Source organism: Myotis daubentonii, chromosome 5 (genome assembly GCF_963259705.1).
Source record: "Myotis daubentonii chromosome 5, mMyoDau2.1, whole genome shotgun sequence".
Classification (NCBI taxonomy): Eukaryota; Metazoa; Chordata; class Mammalia; order Chiroptera; family Vespertilionidae; genus Myotis; species Myotis daubentonii.
Window position 1 is genome coordinate 73,760,971 of NC_081844.1, and position 17,026 is coordinate 73,777,996.

Sequence of the window (17,026 nt, forward strand, 5' to 3'; positions counted from 1 at the left end):
TGATAAGAGTTATTTCTTTAAACGGGCTTACTAAAAGTGGAATTACTGGATTATATGTATAAAGTTTTTAGATTGCTTTATTGGAAGGTATTACTCATTTAAATTCTCACTAGTAGCAAATGAGTGTTCCTCTTATACCATTCCAAATACTGAGAAATATTATTTTTTTAAAAAGCATGGCATATTTTTGATAATCGATGAAATTTCATTATACTTTATATTTCTTTGTAGTAAAGTTGAAATCCTCTTTGTGTTCTCTGAACTTGGTTTCTTAGTATTTTTTATTTTTTAAAAATATGTTTTTATTGATTTCAGATAGGGAGAGGGGGAGAAAGAGAACATCAGTGATGAGAGATAATCATTGATCAGCTGCCTCCTGCACGCCCCCTACTCAGGATCAAGCCCGAAACTGGGCATGTGCCCCTGATCGGAATCAAACCCAAATCAAACCCAGGACCCTTCAATCCGCGGGCCGATGCTCTATCCACTAAGCCAGTGGTTCTCAACCTTCTGGCCCTTCATGGCTCTTCCCTCTTGCGGCCATCGTAGGAGCGCCAGCGGTTAAAATGAAGTTCAACCTCTTTGTGACTTCTGACCGGAGCAGGAACCGTAAAAGGCATTTCAGTGCACCTTCCCTCATTTGAAGGAAGATCATGTCGTCTCCTCTTTCCAAAGAGCTGAGATAGAAGTACAATGTTTGGTCCATGCCCATCCGAAAGGATGATGAGGTTCAGGTTGTTCGAGGACATTACAAAGGGCAGCAAATTGGCAAAGTAGTCCAGGTTTACAGGAAGAAATACGTCATCTACATTGAACGAGCGCAACGGGAGAAAGCTAATGGGACAACGGTTCACGTGGGCGTTCACCCCAGCAAGGTGGTTATCACTAGACTAAAGCTGGACAAAGACCGCAAAAAAGATTCTTGAACGTAAAGCCAAATGTCACCAAGTAGGAAAGGAAAAGGGAAAAACAAGGAAGAAACAATTGAGAAGATGCAGGAATAAAGTAATATTATATACAACTTTCATTAAAAACTTAAAGTGAAGAAAAAAAATACAGTTCCTCATGTTGTGACACAACCATAAAATTGTTTTCGTTGCTACTTCATAACTGTAATGTTGCTACTGTTATGAATCGTAATGTAAATATCTGATATGCAGGATGGTCTTAGGCGACCCCTGTGAAAGGGTCGTTTGACCACCAAAGGGGTCGCGACCCACAGGTTGAGAACTGCTGCACTAAGCCAAACGGGCTAGGGCAGTTTCTTAGTATTTTTATTATCAGTTTATATGAGTTCTTTATAAGGTAATTGCCTTTTGCTTTGAAGGTGCTTTCCAAAATTTTCCCACCCACCTATCAGTTTTTACCAAGTTTCCAGATTTATGCAGCTGGGGCAGCAACCCCCTACTTGTGTGAATGCTGTCAAAGCTTTTATTTCTTGAAGCAGAAGTGGTGCTGATCCTGCAGAAAGATCTAATCGGTGTGAATAGAAGTGGCACTGATACGAGAAAAAGAGTATTAGAATCCATCCAGAATTAAGAAGGGGAGTGAGCAGCAAGGAGAAAGGGTAAAGAATTTATTGCCATTGATGATGGAAGGAGGAAGCTAAGAGATAGGAAGTGGTGGCCTGATATAGGGATCATCTTAGTTTCTTCTGAAAACTTTTGTTCAACCTCTCTGTGGAACATTTCCTCATAAGCAGCTCCACTATGGTGCATCAGTAAAGTTGCTGTCTGATGTGGTATGTGAAACGGCAGTCTGAATGTAATCTGTGTCTTCTTGAGTCCTCAGTGCCTTTGCTGTTCCCGTCTTGTTCCTCAATATTGACTGTCTTTGCTTACTTCTACTCACTGTGGCTTGCTGCTGAAGAGCCAGGCCTCAGGATTTCTTTTAGCAATTTTTTTTTCTGCTAGGTGTGTGTATTCCTTCCTTGAAAAATAAAATAGCTCTTATTAACACCTGAGTTAATACCCAAAGTATTATGTGTTAAAAGAATATTAACAGCTAAAAACCACTTTAAAGAAGTTCTCTTACTTTATGATCTAGTCATACCTTTTAATTTAGGCACCTAGAACAATGATTTTCAACTGGTGTGCTGCAAGAATTTAAAAATCATCAATACCGGACTATTTAGTCAGTGGCACTGACTTCTTTTCTCTTAGATTGTCAAGTAAAAAATGACAACAGCCAACACAACAGTAGCCGTCATGTGTGAATGAATAAAAATTATACCTATTTTTCTGTCAGATCGACAAAAAATATATTTTTGGTGTGCTGCAGAATTCTAATAATTAGTTTATGTGTGCCATGAGATGAAAAGGGTTGAAAATTGCTGATTTAGAGCATGTTAAGAAAGTTCAAGGAATTAATATTAGATCAGTCATCTCCTTTAGAACTGTCAGGACTATAATTACCTTACAGGTGTTATTGTTATCTCCAATTTACCTGTGAGGAAACTGGTATCAGAGAAGTTCAGTACTTGTCCAGCATCCTATCTAATAATAGACAAACATGGTAATTGACCATACCTTTGCTATGCCTCCCATTGGCTAATCAGCGAGATATGCAAATTAACCGCCAACAAAGCGGCAGAGCGAAGACTGAAGATGGCTCTGGCCGGAGCAGCGAAGGCTTGAAGGTGGCTCTGGCTGCAGCAGTGACTCCGGCCGGAGCAGCGAAGGCTTGAAGGCGGCTCTGGCCGGAGCGAAGGCCTGGGTCCTGGGTGCCGGAGGAAAACCAGTGCTGGTAGCCAGGGGAAGGAAGGCCTAGTGCACGAATCTTTTCGTGCACCAGGCCTCTAGTCAGTTAATAAGCAGCAGAGCTGGGGCCCGTGCCCAGGTCTCCCTGACTCCAGAGCTAGCGCTCTTCATTATTTTGTTCTATCTGCCTTTCCATATGTGGAGACGGGGATATACATAGTCAGGGCAAAGTCTGAGGACACCCCTGAATGCAAAAATGGAATCTTATCTCATCAGACTTGATCTTGTCAGCTTTTCAATTACCTGGAAGAAACAGTTTGATGGATTCAGACTATTTCCTAGTAAACTGAGTTAATGTGACATAAGTCACCTCTGTAAAAGCATATGTGCAAAGTCAAAGGATCAAACAAACGATTAGAATTACTTCTGTGGTGGCTGTGGAGATTGACCATTCATAGACTGACTTGCTAATAAGGAATTTTCTAAGGGCCTAATATAAAGGAAACTCTTAATAGCAAGATGTTATTTTTCCATTAAGCAAAAGGACTTAATTTGCCAAATCTTTGTAAATCATACTAATTGTAACCAACAATAGCTACCAGTTATGAGCACCTATTATATACTAGGAACTACGCTTTTTGTATATTCTGTTTTAATTCTCAGAACAACCTTTTGAAGCAGATATTACTCCACTTTTATAAAAGAGGAAACTGAGGCTTGACAGGAAAATAATTTCCCAAGATCACATACAGTACTTAGAAAGCAGCTAGAGTTGGGATATACAGTCAGCTTTAATTCAAAAGCTTATGCTCCAAAGAGTCATCCATGAAAGTTCAGATTAAAAAAAGTTTGAGAATACTAAATCCAATATGATAGTCAGTATATTGTTTTAAGAATTTATGGTAAAACTGTGTGGTATAAGAGCAAAGTAATAACAGTCTTGAGAATAAAGGCTGCTTGTGTGGAGATAAAGGATGGAATCAGGAAGAAGCACACAGCAAATTGGTTTTGGTAATGTCTAGTTCTTAAGTTGGATGATTGGTTTGCATATATATTCTTTTGTACATATTATAAAACATTTTTAAAAGCTCACATATTTGTATTATGTCCCTATGTCATTCATTTCACTTTCGTAGGAACCTTGATAAAGGTCACTGTTGATCCTTGCCTAGACTTGTTTTTTAAATATTGCGGTGTCAATATTTAAACAAATTTTTAAATGAAAAGTGGTATATGCTCCCTGAAGAAAATTGGCAACATAGAAAAATAATCATCCGAAATCATCACCCAACACATCCCCCTTCCTACCCACTGAGTTAGTTGATATTTTAGTATATTTCCTTTTAGTCTTTATTTTGAATTCCTGCTTAGTATTTTATCCTGTATTTGAGCATTAGGTTATTTAATTTTTTTATTGTTATAAATAATGCTTTGATAAAATATCTTCATTTTACAGTCTCATCTAAATTCACATGATTCCTCAGAGTAGATTCCCAAAGTATAATTTATGGGTCAGAAGATAGGAGTTATTTTAAAATTCTTGATATATATTGCCATATTGCTTAAGTAAAAATTTCAGCTGTTAAAGAAAAGATTGAGCTATATATTTTATACACAAGTACTAGTAGGAATTAGATAAGTGGCTGTTTTTCTAAGACCTCTAAATTATTCAATACCTCATGGACTGAGAAAATAAAAACAACCCAATTAGACCAAAGGAGTTGAATATACTTTTTTCAAAGAAGATATACACATAAAAAGATGATCAACAGCATTAGTCATTAAGGAATTAAAAGTTAAAAAACGCTATGAAATAATACCTTATACCCAGTAGGATGGCTATTAACAAACCCGAAAATAACAAATGTTGGCAAAACTGTGGAGAAATTGGAACCCCAGTATATTGTTGGTGGGAATGTGACATGCAACCACAGTGGAGAAAAAAATAATGAAGTACTGACACATGCTATAACATGAAAACATGTTAAATGAAGGAAGCCAGTTACAAAAGCCCATATACTGTATGATTCCATTTATAGGATATGGCCAGAATAGGCAAATCCACAGATGAGTGATTGCCTAGAGCTGAGGGTTTGGGGGAAAATTGAGAATGAATGTTAATAAGAACAGATTTCTTTTTCAGTTAACAAAATGTTCTAAAATTGATGTGATGATGGATGTACAACTCTGTGGATATACTCAAAACTATTGAATATATATGAATTATAGCTCAATAAAGTTTTATATTGAAACAAAAAAGAATGATGACAGCAGAGTCAGGATGGTATTGGAGGTATGAGGATAGTGGAAAAGATGTGAAATAGACTCTGGGAGAGTACAAGAATTTACTGACTATGGAAACATAGTAAGATTGGTAGGCAGTACTTGAGGGGCCTCTTGAGGTTTGTGGACTTAAATATAATGTGAGCCCAGTTGGCACTGTTGTGCTGCTTAGGTAGGAACAAATAATAGGTGGAGTGCTGGATTTAACCAAAATTGGGTTTTGCCAGGGAGTACAAAAGAAATTAGAAATAAGTTGAGGGCATACTCAAGGGAATGGTTAGATAACTGTGACATCTAACTTAGGGAAGAAGGAAATTGAGAACATAAGAGGGGAAAGAACACTGAAAAGGGTGATAGTTTGGAATTAGATATCCTAGAGAGGCTGAGAAATTATTGGAGTTCAGATATTTAGAGGGAGTCAGAAAAGAACAGTGGTGGTTATCAGAAAATGGGACATCTGAAATTGTCAGCTTGCAAGTGGCACATTATTATTGACAAGCTCAACCAGGTTTTCTCATTGGAATCACGAAACATAGATAATGAACAGATTGTTATCCTACTTCTCTCAATGATGGTACAAAACTGGTACCAATCATTCTAAATGTAGCAGACAGAGATTAACTCATCACATACAGTGTATGCTTTAGGGCATTAGGCTTACTCCTCTCTCAGAATCCCCCCTTGAGAAAGGCTGGGATGGTCATCAAGGAACTGAGAGGCAAGAGCATTCGATGCATCATACTTTAGGTTGAAACCTATAAAATCTGCAAGTTGATATGCTTCAGTGTAATACAATATATAGATATTGAAATCACCAAGAATGATGGCAGGAGTGGTGAAGAGAAAGACAGTGATACATTAAAATTTTCAGTGAATGGTCAGGAAGTGTCGGTGGCTGGTGGAGGGCAGGTGACCAGGAGAATAGGTTATGACTACTTCAGGGTTGGGTAGCAGGGGTAACACCTGATTTGTGCTTCAAACTAGGTTTTTCCAGTAGGCTGGAAGCAACAAGGAGGAGGAAGAGGATATCTACCCCAACTCCAGGTCAGTAGTACTGTGGTGTAAGGAAGAAGAAACAACCAGTATTTGAGAAGGTACAAGGCAAAGAAGTATCCTCAGAGGACAGCCATCTTTCAGTGAGAGCAAGAAGATGAAGAGAATGTTCAGAAGAGGTTGAGAATATGGGGGGAGGTGGGGTGGGAGGGGGCGGGCAGGTTTGTTGATCACTGACAGGAATTCCAGAAGGCAGAGTCATTTCGAGGGTAGGAGTGGATGATTGGGTCAGATTAGAAAAGTCCTCCCAGATGACAGATTAGAGTTATGTGGGGATGAGAGATGCCAGGGAGGCTTGGATTTCTTGTGGTGTCAAGGTAAACAAACTTAGGCAAGTTTTATCCTAGTTATCTCTTAAAGGAGCAGTGCTAGCCAATAGAACTATCTGTAATGACATAAATGTTCTATATTTGTGGGGTCAAATATGAAAGCCAGTAGTCACATGGCTATTGAGCATATGAAATATGGCTCATGGGACTGAGCTGAATTTTAAATTATATTTAACTAGAGGCCCAGTGCACGAAATTCATTCATGCAGGGCAGGGGGAGGGGAGTCCCTCAGCCCGGCCTGCACCCTCTCGCAATCTGGGACCCCTCGGGGGATAGCCAACTGCCGGTTTAGGCCTGAACTGGCAGTCAGACATCCCTCTAGCAATCCGGGACCGCTGGCTCCTAACCGCTTGCCTGCCTGCCTGATTGCCCCTAACCACTTTGCCTGCCTGCCTGATCACCCCTGACCGCCTCTGCCTGCCTGATCTCTCCTAACCACTCGCCTACCTGCCTGATCTCCCCTAACCACTTGCCTGCCTGCCTGATCGCCCCAACCACTCACCTGCCTGCCTGATTGCCCCAACCACTCACCTGCCTGCCTGATCACCCCTAACTGCTCGCCTGCCTGATCCCCCCTAACTGCTCGCCTGCCTGCCTGATCACTCCTAACCACTCTGTCTGCCTGCCTGATCACTGCTAACAACTTTTGCCTCGGCCTCTGCTTCGGCCCTGCCGCCGCAGCTTCATCCAGAAAGTCGTTGGAAAGGATGTCCAGAAGGTCATTCGGCCGCTGGCCTAATTAGCATATTATGCTTTTATTAGTATAGATTCTAATTAAGATTTAAATTTAAATAGCCACATTGCTATTAGGCTAGTTTCTTAGGGGAGGTCAACAGCATTGAGGCAGGCAGCATGCAGGTGAAGTGCACCTTTCTTCCTCTTACAGCCCACTCAGGAAGTACCTGGCTGGGGGAGGGGCACTTTTAATAGGAACATACACAAGTCTCTGGCCTCCTGTTATTTTCTGCTGAGGTGATTTTGAGGTTGAGGGAGATAAATTGAAGATGACAAATCTCTCTTCTTTGTATATATAATTTCTACTCCTCAAGGAGCCATTTGTTTCACTGTTATAGTTGTAGGCCATATGTTTTATTTGTGATTGCCTGTCTTTGGATTTTTGGAAACAAATGCACTGATATTTACATAGTATTGATAATTGTTCTATAATTTTTTGATTATTTGCTGTTCATTCTGTTTGTACAAATCAGTATGGGAACCATTTAAAAGTAAGACCTAACCCAAATTTTAGACAGGCTGATACGTGCTTATCCTGAGGATGGGTTTAAATATTTGGCTAAGGCTAAAAAAATAAGTCTGGAGGAATAATAATGATAATTAAAGTTAACAACTTATGTTTGCTGAGTGCTTTCTGTGGGCTGGAAACTCTTACAGCTTATTTGGATTATCTGATGTGATTCTTACTAAAACTCATGAGAGTAGATGCTGTATCATCTCATTTTTTTAAAAAATATATTTTATTGATTTTTTAGAGAGAGGAAGGGAGAGAGATAGAGAGTCAGAAACATCGATGAGAGAGAAACATCAATCAGCTGCCTCCTGCACATCTCCTACTGGGGATGTGCCCACAACCCAGGTACATGCCCTTGACTGGAATCGAACCAGGGACCCTTCAGTCTGCAGGCCGATGCTCTATCCACTGAGCCAAACCGGTTTCGGCTGTATCATCTCATTTTGTAGATAAGTCAAACTAATACTCAGGTTAAGTTACTTGCCTATGGTGAATAGCTAGTAGAGTCCCAATTTGGACACCATTTTGTCCAACTCTAAAGTTAGTGTACTTTATTCCACCAGGCATTACTGCTTCCTTTTGTCTTAACAGTGCCAAGGCAAGTCCATAGCGCAGCTCCTTAGGGTGTTTCCATCTCTCAGGTCTTAGTGACATCCTTCCTCTCCTCCATTTTGCTTACCTGGCCTGGTGGTTGTTTTTCTGGTGGTAGTTCTCAGACTCCATCGTTCCCTTTTGAAATCTTTGGCTGTTGTCATCAGCAGCAAGGGTTTTGGATTTCAGTTTGATATTGAATTGTCTGCCTGCCACTAGTTGAAGTGACTGTCCCAACCCTCATAAACTGGAGTTGGAAGCTCCTTTAAGAGCAACTTTTCCCTTCCTTTGTAAACTTACAATGGTCCGTCCTTATTCTAACATTAAATAATAGAATTAGCATGTGGTTCCCAGCAATCTGCCAAGTCTCTCCCCTCAGATTCTTTTCTACCTGCCTACTCATTTACTACTTACTACTTTTTCTCTTTTCCTTTACCCTTTTATTTCCCAGGAGAGGCAGCCTGCTCGTATAGAAGAACATATGCTTCTTTTAAGTCAGACTTGTATTGGGGTTTGTTGTTGTTGTTTTGGCTTTGTGATCTTGATCAGGTATTTAATATTTCATCATCTATAAAATACAGATAATGACATATGCCTTGTAGGATTTTGTTCTAAGGATTGAGATTAGTTTTATAAAGTCTCTGGTACAGAGCAGGTCCTCAAAAACAAGAGCTCTTTTCCCCCCCTTGAATCCATTGCTGTGATTTAATTGGCAAATATTTATTAGTGTCTAATATGTGCTAGATTTTGCTGAGGATGCTGAAGAGATCAAAACAAAACTCAGAATCTCCAAATTCAGAAAGTTGCATGATGTAGAAAGGAGACTGACATACAAACAAATAACAGAAATGTGTTAAGTGCAATAGTGGTATCTATAAAGTGCTAGAAGCAATTAATTTTTTTTCCAGCCCTGTCTGTGGAGTGGTTTCCAAGTATTTCTTTTGGAAAAAAATACTTGGTAGTCAAGATGGGGGAACAAATGGAAAGAGAAAGAGAAAAAACAACCCTTAAAAGTTTCTGTAATCTGTGAGGTGCCAACCTTTTAAGAATTGATTTTAGCAGTGCCCTTGATAAAATCTCTCATGAAGTCCTTGTATATAAGATGGAGAAATGCAGGCTGGCTGATAGAGTAGTAGGAGGATTTGAAGGCTATACAACTATGTCCAGGATATTTTTCTCCTGCAGTACTTTATTTTCACTTATAAAATCTCTGGGTTGGAAGGAACCTTAGAAATAGATTACCTACTTTCTCTGTACTCTGCTCTCTTTTTCTCCCTTTTAATTTTTAATTCAACAGTACAGAAAGTATATGGTAAAAAAAATACCATCTTCCTAATTCAGTCCTCAAGTGTCACTCTCATCCTCCCCAGAGACAAACACTATTAATAGTTACTTGTGTGTATCATCTTGTTTTATTCATATCTCTTTATACTTGGTGTTATAGTTATTTGACTGTATATTTTGTCTCTCTTAATACATTGTAAGCTCCTTAGGGCAAGAACCCCATCTCATAATTTCTTATATCTCCCCAAATTACTCACATATTGAAGATTCTCTGTAAATATGGATGAAGATGCTTTCATATATGCAGATGACACAAAACTGGAAAAGAGAGCTAATAACATTAGATGACAGAATCAATATTGCAGATGAACTTGACAGACTGCAATGTTTGCCTGGAAAGAACAGGGACATTCCTGGCTGGTGTGGCTCAGTTGTTCAGGCATTGTCCCGTGCACCGGAAGGTTGCCGGTTCAATTCCTAGTCAAGGGCACATGCCCAGTTAGGGGGCATTCAGGAGACTGCCCATAAATGTTCCTAGTATACTCTCACATTTTCGATGTTTCTCTTTCTTTCTCCCTCTCCTTTCCTCTCTCTCTAAAAATCAGTAAACTATTACCAACCCCCCCCCCCAAAAAAAAGCAAAAACAAACAAACAGGGACAAATGTAAAGTTCTGTGTTTAGGCGGGGGGGGGGGGGGGGGGATACACAACAGCGTAGTTACCCAAGTATAGAGTTAGGAGATTGGTCTTGATAACATTTTATTTGAAGATGATTGGGGAGGGTAGGGGATGGACCTTAATTGCCATAGGTTTAATTTAAGCCAGTGAGAATTTTGGTTGAAAAAGTATAAATCTCTCCCTCAGATACTGCAGGTTGGGTAGTACACAAAAACCTGTTTTGGTGTGAACTAGGTTTTTAGGTCTCATGGCAAATAAGGGATAAATAGATCTCATTAGCAAATACAGACATATCTTGTAGTTGGCAGTTTCAGTACATATGTTACAGGTATTATTCTCTGTACTAAAAAGAAGTTTCTTAGACAGTGCATGTCTCCCAGTGGAGTAGGATTTTAAACTTTGCTTCTTCGTACACATTTTATCTTTTATATTCAGAGTCTACTGCTAACTGATAGTTTTTCTTCATTTTTCGTTGAAAGTGTTGACTTGCAGACAAATAGAGGCCCAGAGCAAGAGGGACCGTGGGATAGTGGCCCAGACTTCCCTGGACATTGAGAAGTAAGTATGAAGGCTGTTTTAGGTCAAATAAAAAGAACAATTTTTCTCTTACCCTGGGTTTCTTTGGCCTGCCAATCACTTTGTTGCTTGGATGCCTGAATTTCTTTTTATTATTCCCATTTTATGTCAGTGTATGTGGCCTCTGTATATCCTTTTTATTACCCTAAAAAAATCCTGCTACCCACTCCACTTCCACATTGCTCTTACTTTAGAATCAGAGCATAAGTGAAAACAGTAAAGCTAAATTTCAATATATTAGTTTTATAAAACAGTTTAGGTATGGTGATTTAGTAGAATAGAAGAAAGCAAGAAAAGGTGTCACACTTATACCAAGTTAAGGATGTTGAGTTATGTTACTAATGTCTGCAACTTTAATTTTAACATCTGCCAAAATAAACTTTATTCCTTATAATTTAAAATGTGTGCGTGTCTGTGTAATCATTTATTTTGTACAGTTAACCCCGTACCGTTTTGGCTTCATTAAACTAATTTTAAAATTAATTTTTTTCTTTGAATTTGCATCTTGGTGTTTTGGGGAAGCAGTGAGCTATTTTGTGATATAATGATAACAGAAGTTGAGTTGCAAAAGGTTGGGCAATATAGACTTCCTTGGGTTGTGGGTTGCAACTTGACAAGAAAGCACATTTTAAGGGGTTGGGTTTGAGTGCTTTCTCCCAACAGTAAAGATATTACCAAAGTACATTAGAGCAGGTCATTAGGCAGAAACGTTTACCTTAGAAACACAGATTTAGACCCTACATTTTAGAGTTTCCTTCCCTAATCCAGTTGAGCAGAGTTCATCCCTTGCTCCTTTTGGAATCACTGTCATGTGGACATTCTTCTAGGACTGTCTTCATCACAGTGTATTGCAGTAATTTTCTTTTGTTCATTTTTGACATTTCTGTTTCCCTGGCTAGGCAGTTAGTTATCTGAAGGCAGATGCTTGTCTTCATTCATACTCTATTCTTCAGCATCTAATAAAATTTGTCTGAGACAGCAACAACAATAAAACCTATTTGTTGAGAACCTAATACTGTGTACCAGTCATTGTGCTAGGTGCTTTATTTACTATATAACTCTTACAATAGCTTTTAAGGCAGTTATCCTTTTTTCTTTTTTTTTTTAATAAAGAGACTGAAGAGAAATTGTAAGTAACTGGTTGTGATCATGAGGGCAGAACTGACAAAGCCTACTTGACATGCTCCTTCCTCAGTGATGCCATCTTTCACATAGTAGGAGATTAATAAATGCTTTTTGCATTACCTGATAAACGGTGTAAGGTACACTGGTCTGCTTTTCTCATAAGGAAGAGTTTTACTTGCATTCTCCGATATGATTAAATACTTGAGACTTATTTCTTCTATTTTAAAAACCTCTAGAGAAATTCTTCCTTAGAGCCAATCCAAATTTTCCTGGCTATAGTAATTGAATTGTAACGGTCAGAAAGAGAAGTCTAAGATAGCAGACTTTGAAAAGTTTTCCTTAGCTTCTTAGAAAACTGAGATGATCTTGAGTCAGGCAGACCTGGCTTCTGACAATTATTAGCTATACAACCTTGGGGAGAAAAGTACCTTCTTAGTAGGGCTGGAGATTGAGAAATTGTGTTTAAAGCACCTTCCACCACTATTAAATACTTAATAATTGTTCATTTTCTTCCTTTGTTCTCAATGATTCCATTTTTACCAATGTCCAATTAGCCTTACTCAAGGATACAATTTCATCTCTTTCCACAAACTCAACTGTTACAAAATGATAAAAATAACTGTGTATGAAATTATGCAGAAGCCTTTGGCGGAACCACATGGTTTTGGTAACTTCCTAGTTGATGTTGCAGGTTATAGAATTAAGGAAGTCAGCATATGGAGAGCCTTGATTTACTAGTCAGACAAGTTCATCTACCCTGGTAAAGTTGTCATCTTGGTTTAATGCTCTGTGTGCTCCCTTTTCTGTCTAAATTTTAACTTCCCTTTGAAAAAACGATTACACTTAATTTCAGAAGAGTTTGACAGAATATTTTATGTCTGAAGAGCAATCAACATTGAGATAGTTAGAAGTGCTGATTTTATTACCATCCCACGGCTGCAACAGCAGGGTACAGAGAAACAGCCAGGGAAAACCACTAATCACTCAGTCCTTTTGATTGTCATTGGGTTAGTTTTATTGGAGGCCCTGCTGAGCAAATCTGCATTGGTTGACATGTCTTCTCCACAGAATAACTTTGAGACATAAAAACATGATTTGAGACATATCTAGGAGCCCAGTGGCAAAAGCAAACCTTAAAACTGCTTTTTCTCTCTTTCTTCTGATTGGCTAGGCATGAGAAGTGTTATCTATGTAAATCCCTGGTCCCATTTAAAGAGTACCAAAGTCATGTAGAGTCCTGTCTCCAGCTTGCAAGGGATGACCAAGGAGATGGGCCTGCAGAAAGTGTGAGAGTATGCTCAGCTGAGGAGGGGAAGCAGTGGCAGTGGCTGAGGAACCCAAAGGTATGTGGAGTGTTTTGACAGGAAAGGCTACCAAACCTTCCACAGTTCTGTTCTGGGTTTTTTCTCCTCTCTTTTTCTCCCTCCTTTTCTTCTGTTTTTCTTGAAACAAGATTTGTGCTTTAAAAATTTTTTTCTTTTAATTAAAAATAATATGTGTTCATTGTAGGAAATACGGGAAGTCGTTTTTTATAAGTATGAAGATACTGAATGTATACTATAATAAAAAAATTAAAATAAATTGAAAAGTATGAGGAATCAGGGGACATTATCAACTATAATTTTTCCAGTCTTTTTTTCTATGCATTTTTAATGTAGTTGGCACCATACTGTGTGTGTGTGTGTGTGTGTGTGTGTGTGTGTGAGTGAGTGTGTGTGTGTGTGTGTGTGTGTGTGTGTGTACACTTAACATTGTAGCATAAACACCTTTTTTGGTTTATTTTTAAACTGTTTTTAAAAATTACTCTTAATATTTGTGTCACACAGTTACTTACTAGTAATCATTTTCATTATTGAACATTCAGATTCTTTCCAGTTCTTCTGTATTAGAAGACTGTTTAAAACATTAATTAGTCATTGTACCACTGGTTATTTTCTTAAAATAGATTTCCTGAAGTGGAATTCTTAGAGCAATGCATATAAACATTTAAAAATCTCATGAAACATACTGTCAAATTGCTTTCCAGAAAGGTTATCCAATCATCCCCCGACTGCTGATATGTGAGATCAGCTCTCTTGAACGCTGTGTGTGCCTGGCCCTAGGGAGGTGTGGCTCTGGCCTCTGGTTGCTGGGAAGATGGATGTGCTTTCTGGGCTTTGTGATTAAAGATTAGGAAGAGCAAGTCTTGGCTTAGAGAGAAAGATAAAACAGCAGCTCCATGTTATAGGCTTACATAGCAATCACTGTATGCTAAGATGAAGAAGCCATTATCCATCATGACAGAAGAAAGCAACCCCTGTATGAATGGGGTGGTTTGTGGTGGTGATTTGGAGTTGGGTTTTATAGGTATGTGCTTATACCATAGAGCCAATTTATTCTTATCACTGCCCCTAGAATTTACCTAAAAATTGTCATTTTCTGTTTTAAATCTCTCGAAATCTATCATAGGTCAAAGGGTACTTGTGTTTAATATGATCTTGGTGGAATAATTTGCCTTCGCTCAAATTCGTTCTTAGATAATATTGGCATAAAGATGTATTCTCTTCATCACGGTTTGCTTTTTAACTTGTGTACCCTCATTTATTAGAAAGCAAAAGACTTTCTTAGAGGTGTACCTCCACACCTCTTTCCTTAGGAGACAGGTATGATCTGGGCTAAGGAAGTTGTATTTTAGATTCTCTGCTATGAGGTAACCCTTCCCTTTCATCTATTTATCTCTGCCACAGGAAAAAGGCCGGAGTGAAGGCCGACTCCTCAGTCTCTTGGAGCAGTCTGAGCACAAGACTACAGGTGAGGACCCCGGGACCAGTTTTCTGGGCTTTTAGCCAAGGCCTTCTAGTGAAAAGAAGCACTGCCAACTCCCTATTTGTTAGAGTTGTGTGGGTACACATTTCACCTAAGTAGCAAGCCTTTGAGACTCGGTCTAGGTCATCTCTCCCTAAGAAGGATGGGGAGATAGCCTGTCTTATTCATCATGCATTTCATTTCATGTTCTATGAAGCCTAAACTTCCAGGACTGTCTGTTGAACTGGGAAAAAACATTTCCAGATGACAGGGCAATGACACAAGCCCCAAATACCTTCTGAAACAGGGGTGGGGAACCTTTTTTCTGCCAATGACCATTTGGCTATTTACAGCATCGTTCACAGGCCGTACAAAATGATCAGCTTAAAAATTATGTTACTGTGAAAAGAGTGCCTGGAGTTATTGAATTTCAAGTCCTGCCTGTGGTTGCCTTGGCAGAGCCAGACCCACAGGCCGGACGTTCCCCACTCCTGTTAAAGGGACAGGCATGGGAAATCAGACATACCGATGTTACTGCCTCCTTCGAATGTACCAGTATATGCTCCATTCATATGTTACCTTTAGCTTAGTGTTCCAACCTATGCTCCTGAGGGATTGTAGGAAGTAATTCTGTCTCTTGGTGCCTAGTATTTAGGGTTCAGTAGAGTAGATTGGTTACAAGCATTGCAGAGTTAGTAATACCAACAGATTGTAAGGATTATGTAAAACTCCACACATATTCCCTGGCATAAGTATGCCCTGGATAAATGTTAGCTGCTATCATTACTGGGTTGTTATTAGTTGCTGTTGTTAAAATTCACCAGATGCAGATGGAAGAGGAACTATTGCTTAAGCCTTTCTGATGACTCTAAAAAAGGCAGCCTCTCTGAGTTCCATGTCCTGCTGTCTCCAGATCAGCTGGTTGTGATTCTCTGTCGGAGGCAGATTTCCCTTGGCAACCCCTAGTTCCTCAAGTCCAGATTTGAAGTAGATTTATTCAGAGGTTGTTCATTTAAAAGTGTTCACCTCAGTACTTCTGCAGCTGAGTGTTGGATCCTAAATGCTCACATTCCATTAGACTGGGGATTGGGAATTAGTCTGTAGCCACATGGATAAGCCTGATGAAAAGCAGTGCCCAGAATACAAGAAGCACATGATCAATGAGAAGTGCTATGACTACAACACTACTAACAACATTATTACTTTTTCTCTCCTATCACAGATGCAGAGATAAAGACCAAGTCTTCAGAAACAGTGGCCTTCAGGTGAATTGGGGTGTGCATTGAAGTGCAGCTGTCAGCAGTTCTAGAGAAGTAGAGGCCTAGTCCTGAGTTCTGTGTATAGTGTGATAGTCAAAATGTAGAAGGTAGAAATCACTGTAGATCTCTCTCTCTCTGCCTCTGTGACCCCCTATATCTTGGCTAAGAATGGAATAGTAGCTCAGTTCACTAATGGTGTTAAAACAAACAGAGCAAAAGCTATTTCTTACTCCTCTCTACCTCTCTATCTCCATTCAACCCTGCTCTTCTGACTTGGATTTCAAGCAGCTTGGGAATTTGAATCTGAACCCTCATTCTCTCACTGCATAACTGTGTGGCTTTAAAGGTATATGATTTACCCAATGTCCTCATCTGTAAAAGGGGAATGATATTACTTATTTGGTTGGATGATTACAAAGATTATGTGAATAAATAATATATGTAAAAACCCCTGCTATGATGCATGCTTAGTGCTTATTAATAGGTGATACTGAATTCTGAAATTTTTCCTTTCTCTCTAGGGTACCCTCACCAGGGATGGAAGAGGCAGGCTGCAGCAGAGAGATGCAGAGTTCCCTTGCACATCTTGACTTAAATGAGTCTCCCATCAAGTCTTTTGTTTCCATTTCAGAAGCCACAGATTGCTTAGTGGACTTTAAAAAGCAGTTTACTGTCCGGCCAGGTAGCCGGACACGGTCCAAAGCAGGCAGAGGAAGGAGGAGAAAATCCTGAATTTCTAGGGTCCAAAGGTTGACAAAACCATTAGCAATAAGGATGGACCATGGTCATGAAGCTTTAATGGCTCCCAGTTCATTGTTGAGCAAGTTTTGATGGGCATTTTCCACCACGAGCACCCACTCAGCATTCTGGTTTTTGTGTTTTCTATGATCTATACAGACAATTGTACATAGTGTTCGGTTTTATAACAGCCTGTTTGAATTCACTTATAGTTAAAAGAAAATTTAAATATATTTATATATGTTTGTATGAAATCTTATTTCAATGAGAGGGAGATCTTCCTTTCCCCTTTCTGTTATAAGGTTTTGGGTACAGATATTTTAATTGTGGGGCTTGTTCTCAGACTCATAAATTACATGTTTCTGAATGAAATATTT

At 39.2% G+C, this 17,026-nt stretch overlaps 1 protein-coding gene and 1 pseudogene across 7 annotated transcripts in view; both read left to right on the top strand.

Moving 5' to 3' along the window:
- Positions 1-16,903, top strand: part of UIMC1 (ubiquitin interaction motif containing 1) — a 76,229-nt gene extending 59,326 nt beyond the window's left edge. For 5 of the 7 annotated variants that reach the window (XM_059698208.1, XM_059698212.1, XM_059698206.1 and 2 more), the window contains 6 exons: positions 5,967-6,026; positions 10,647-10,725; positions 13,040-13,211; positions 14,595-14,658; positions 15,875-15,917; positions 16,433-16,903. In XM_059698208.1, coding sequence (XP_059554191.1) covers positions 5,967-6,026; positions 10,647-10,725; positions 13,040-13,211; positions 14,595-14,658; positions 15,875-15,917; positions 16,433-16,643 — 629 coding nt within the window. In that variant the 3' untranslated portion in view covers positions 16,644-16,903. The remainder of the gene's footprint in view (positions 1-5,966; positions 6,027-10,646; positions 10,726-13,039; positions 13,212-14,594; positions 14,659-15,874; positions 15,918-16,432) is intronic. The other 2 variants (XM_059698210.1, XM_059698213.1) reach the window with 2 other exon arrangements.
- On the top strand, positions 552-1,019 carry LOC132235580 (large ribosomal subunit protein uL24-like; annotated as a pseudogene).
- Positions 16,904-17,026: the final 123 nt, after the last annotated feature.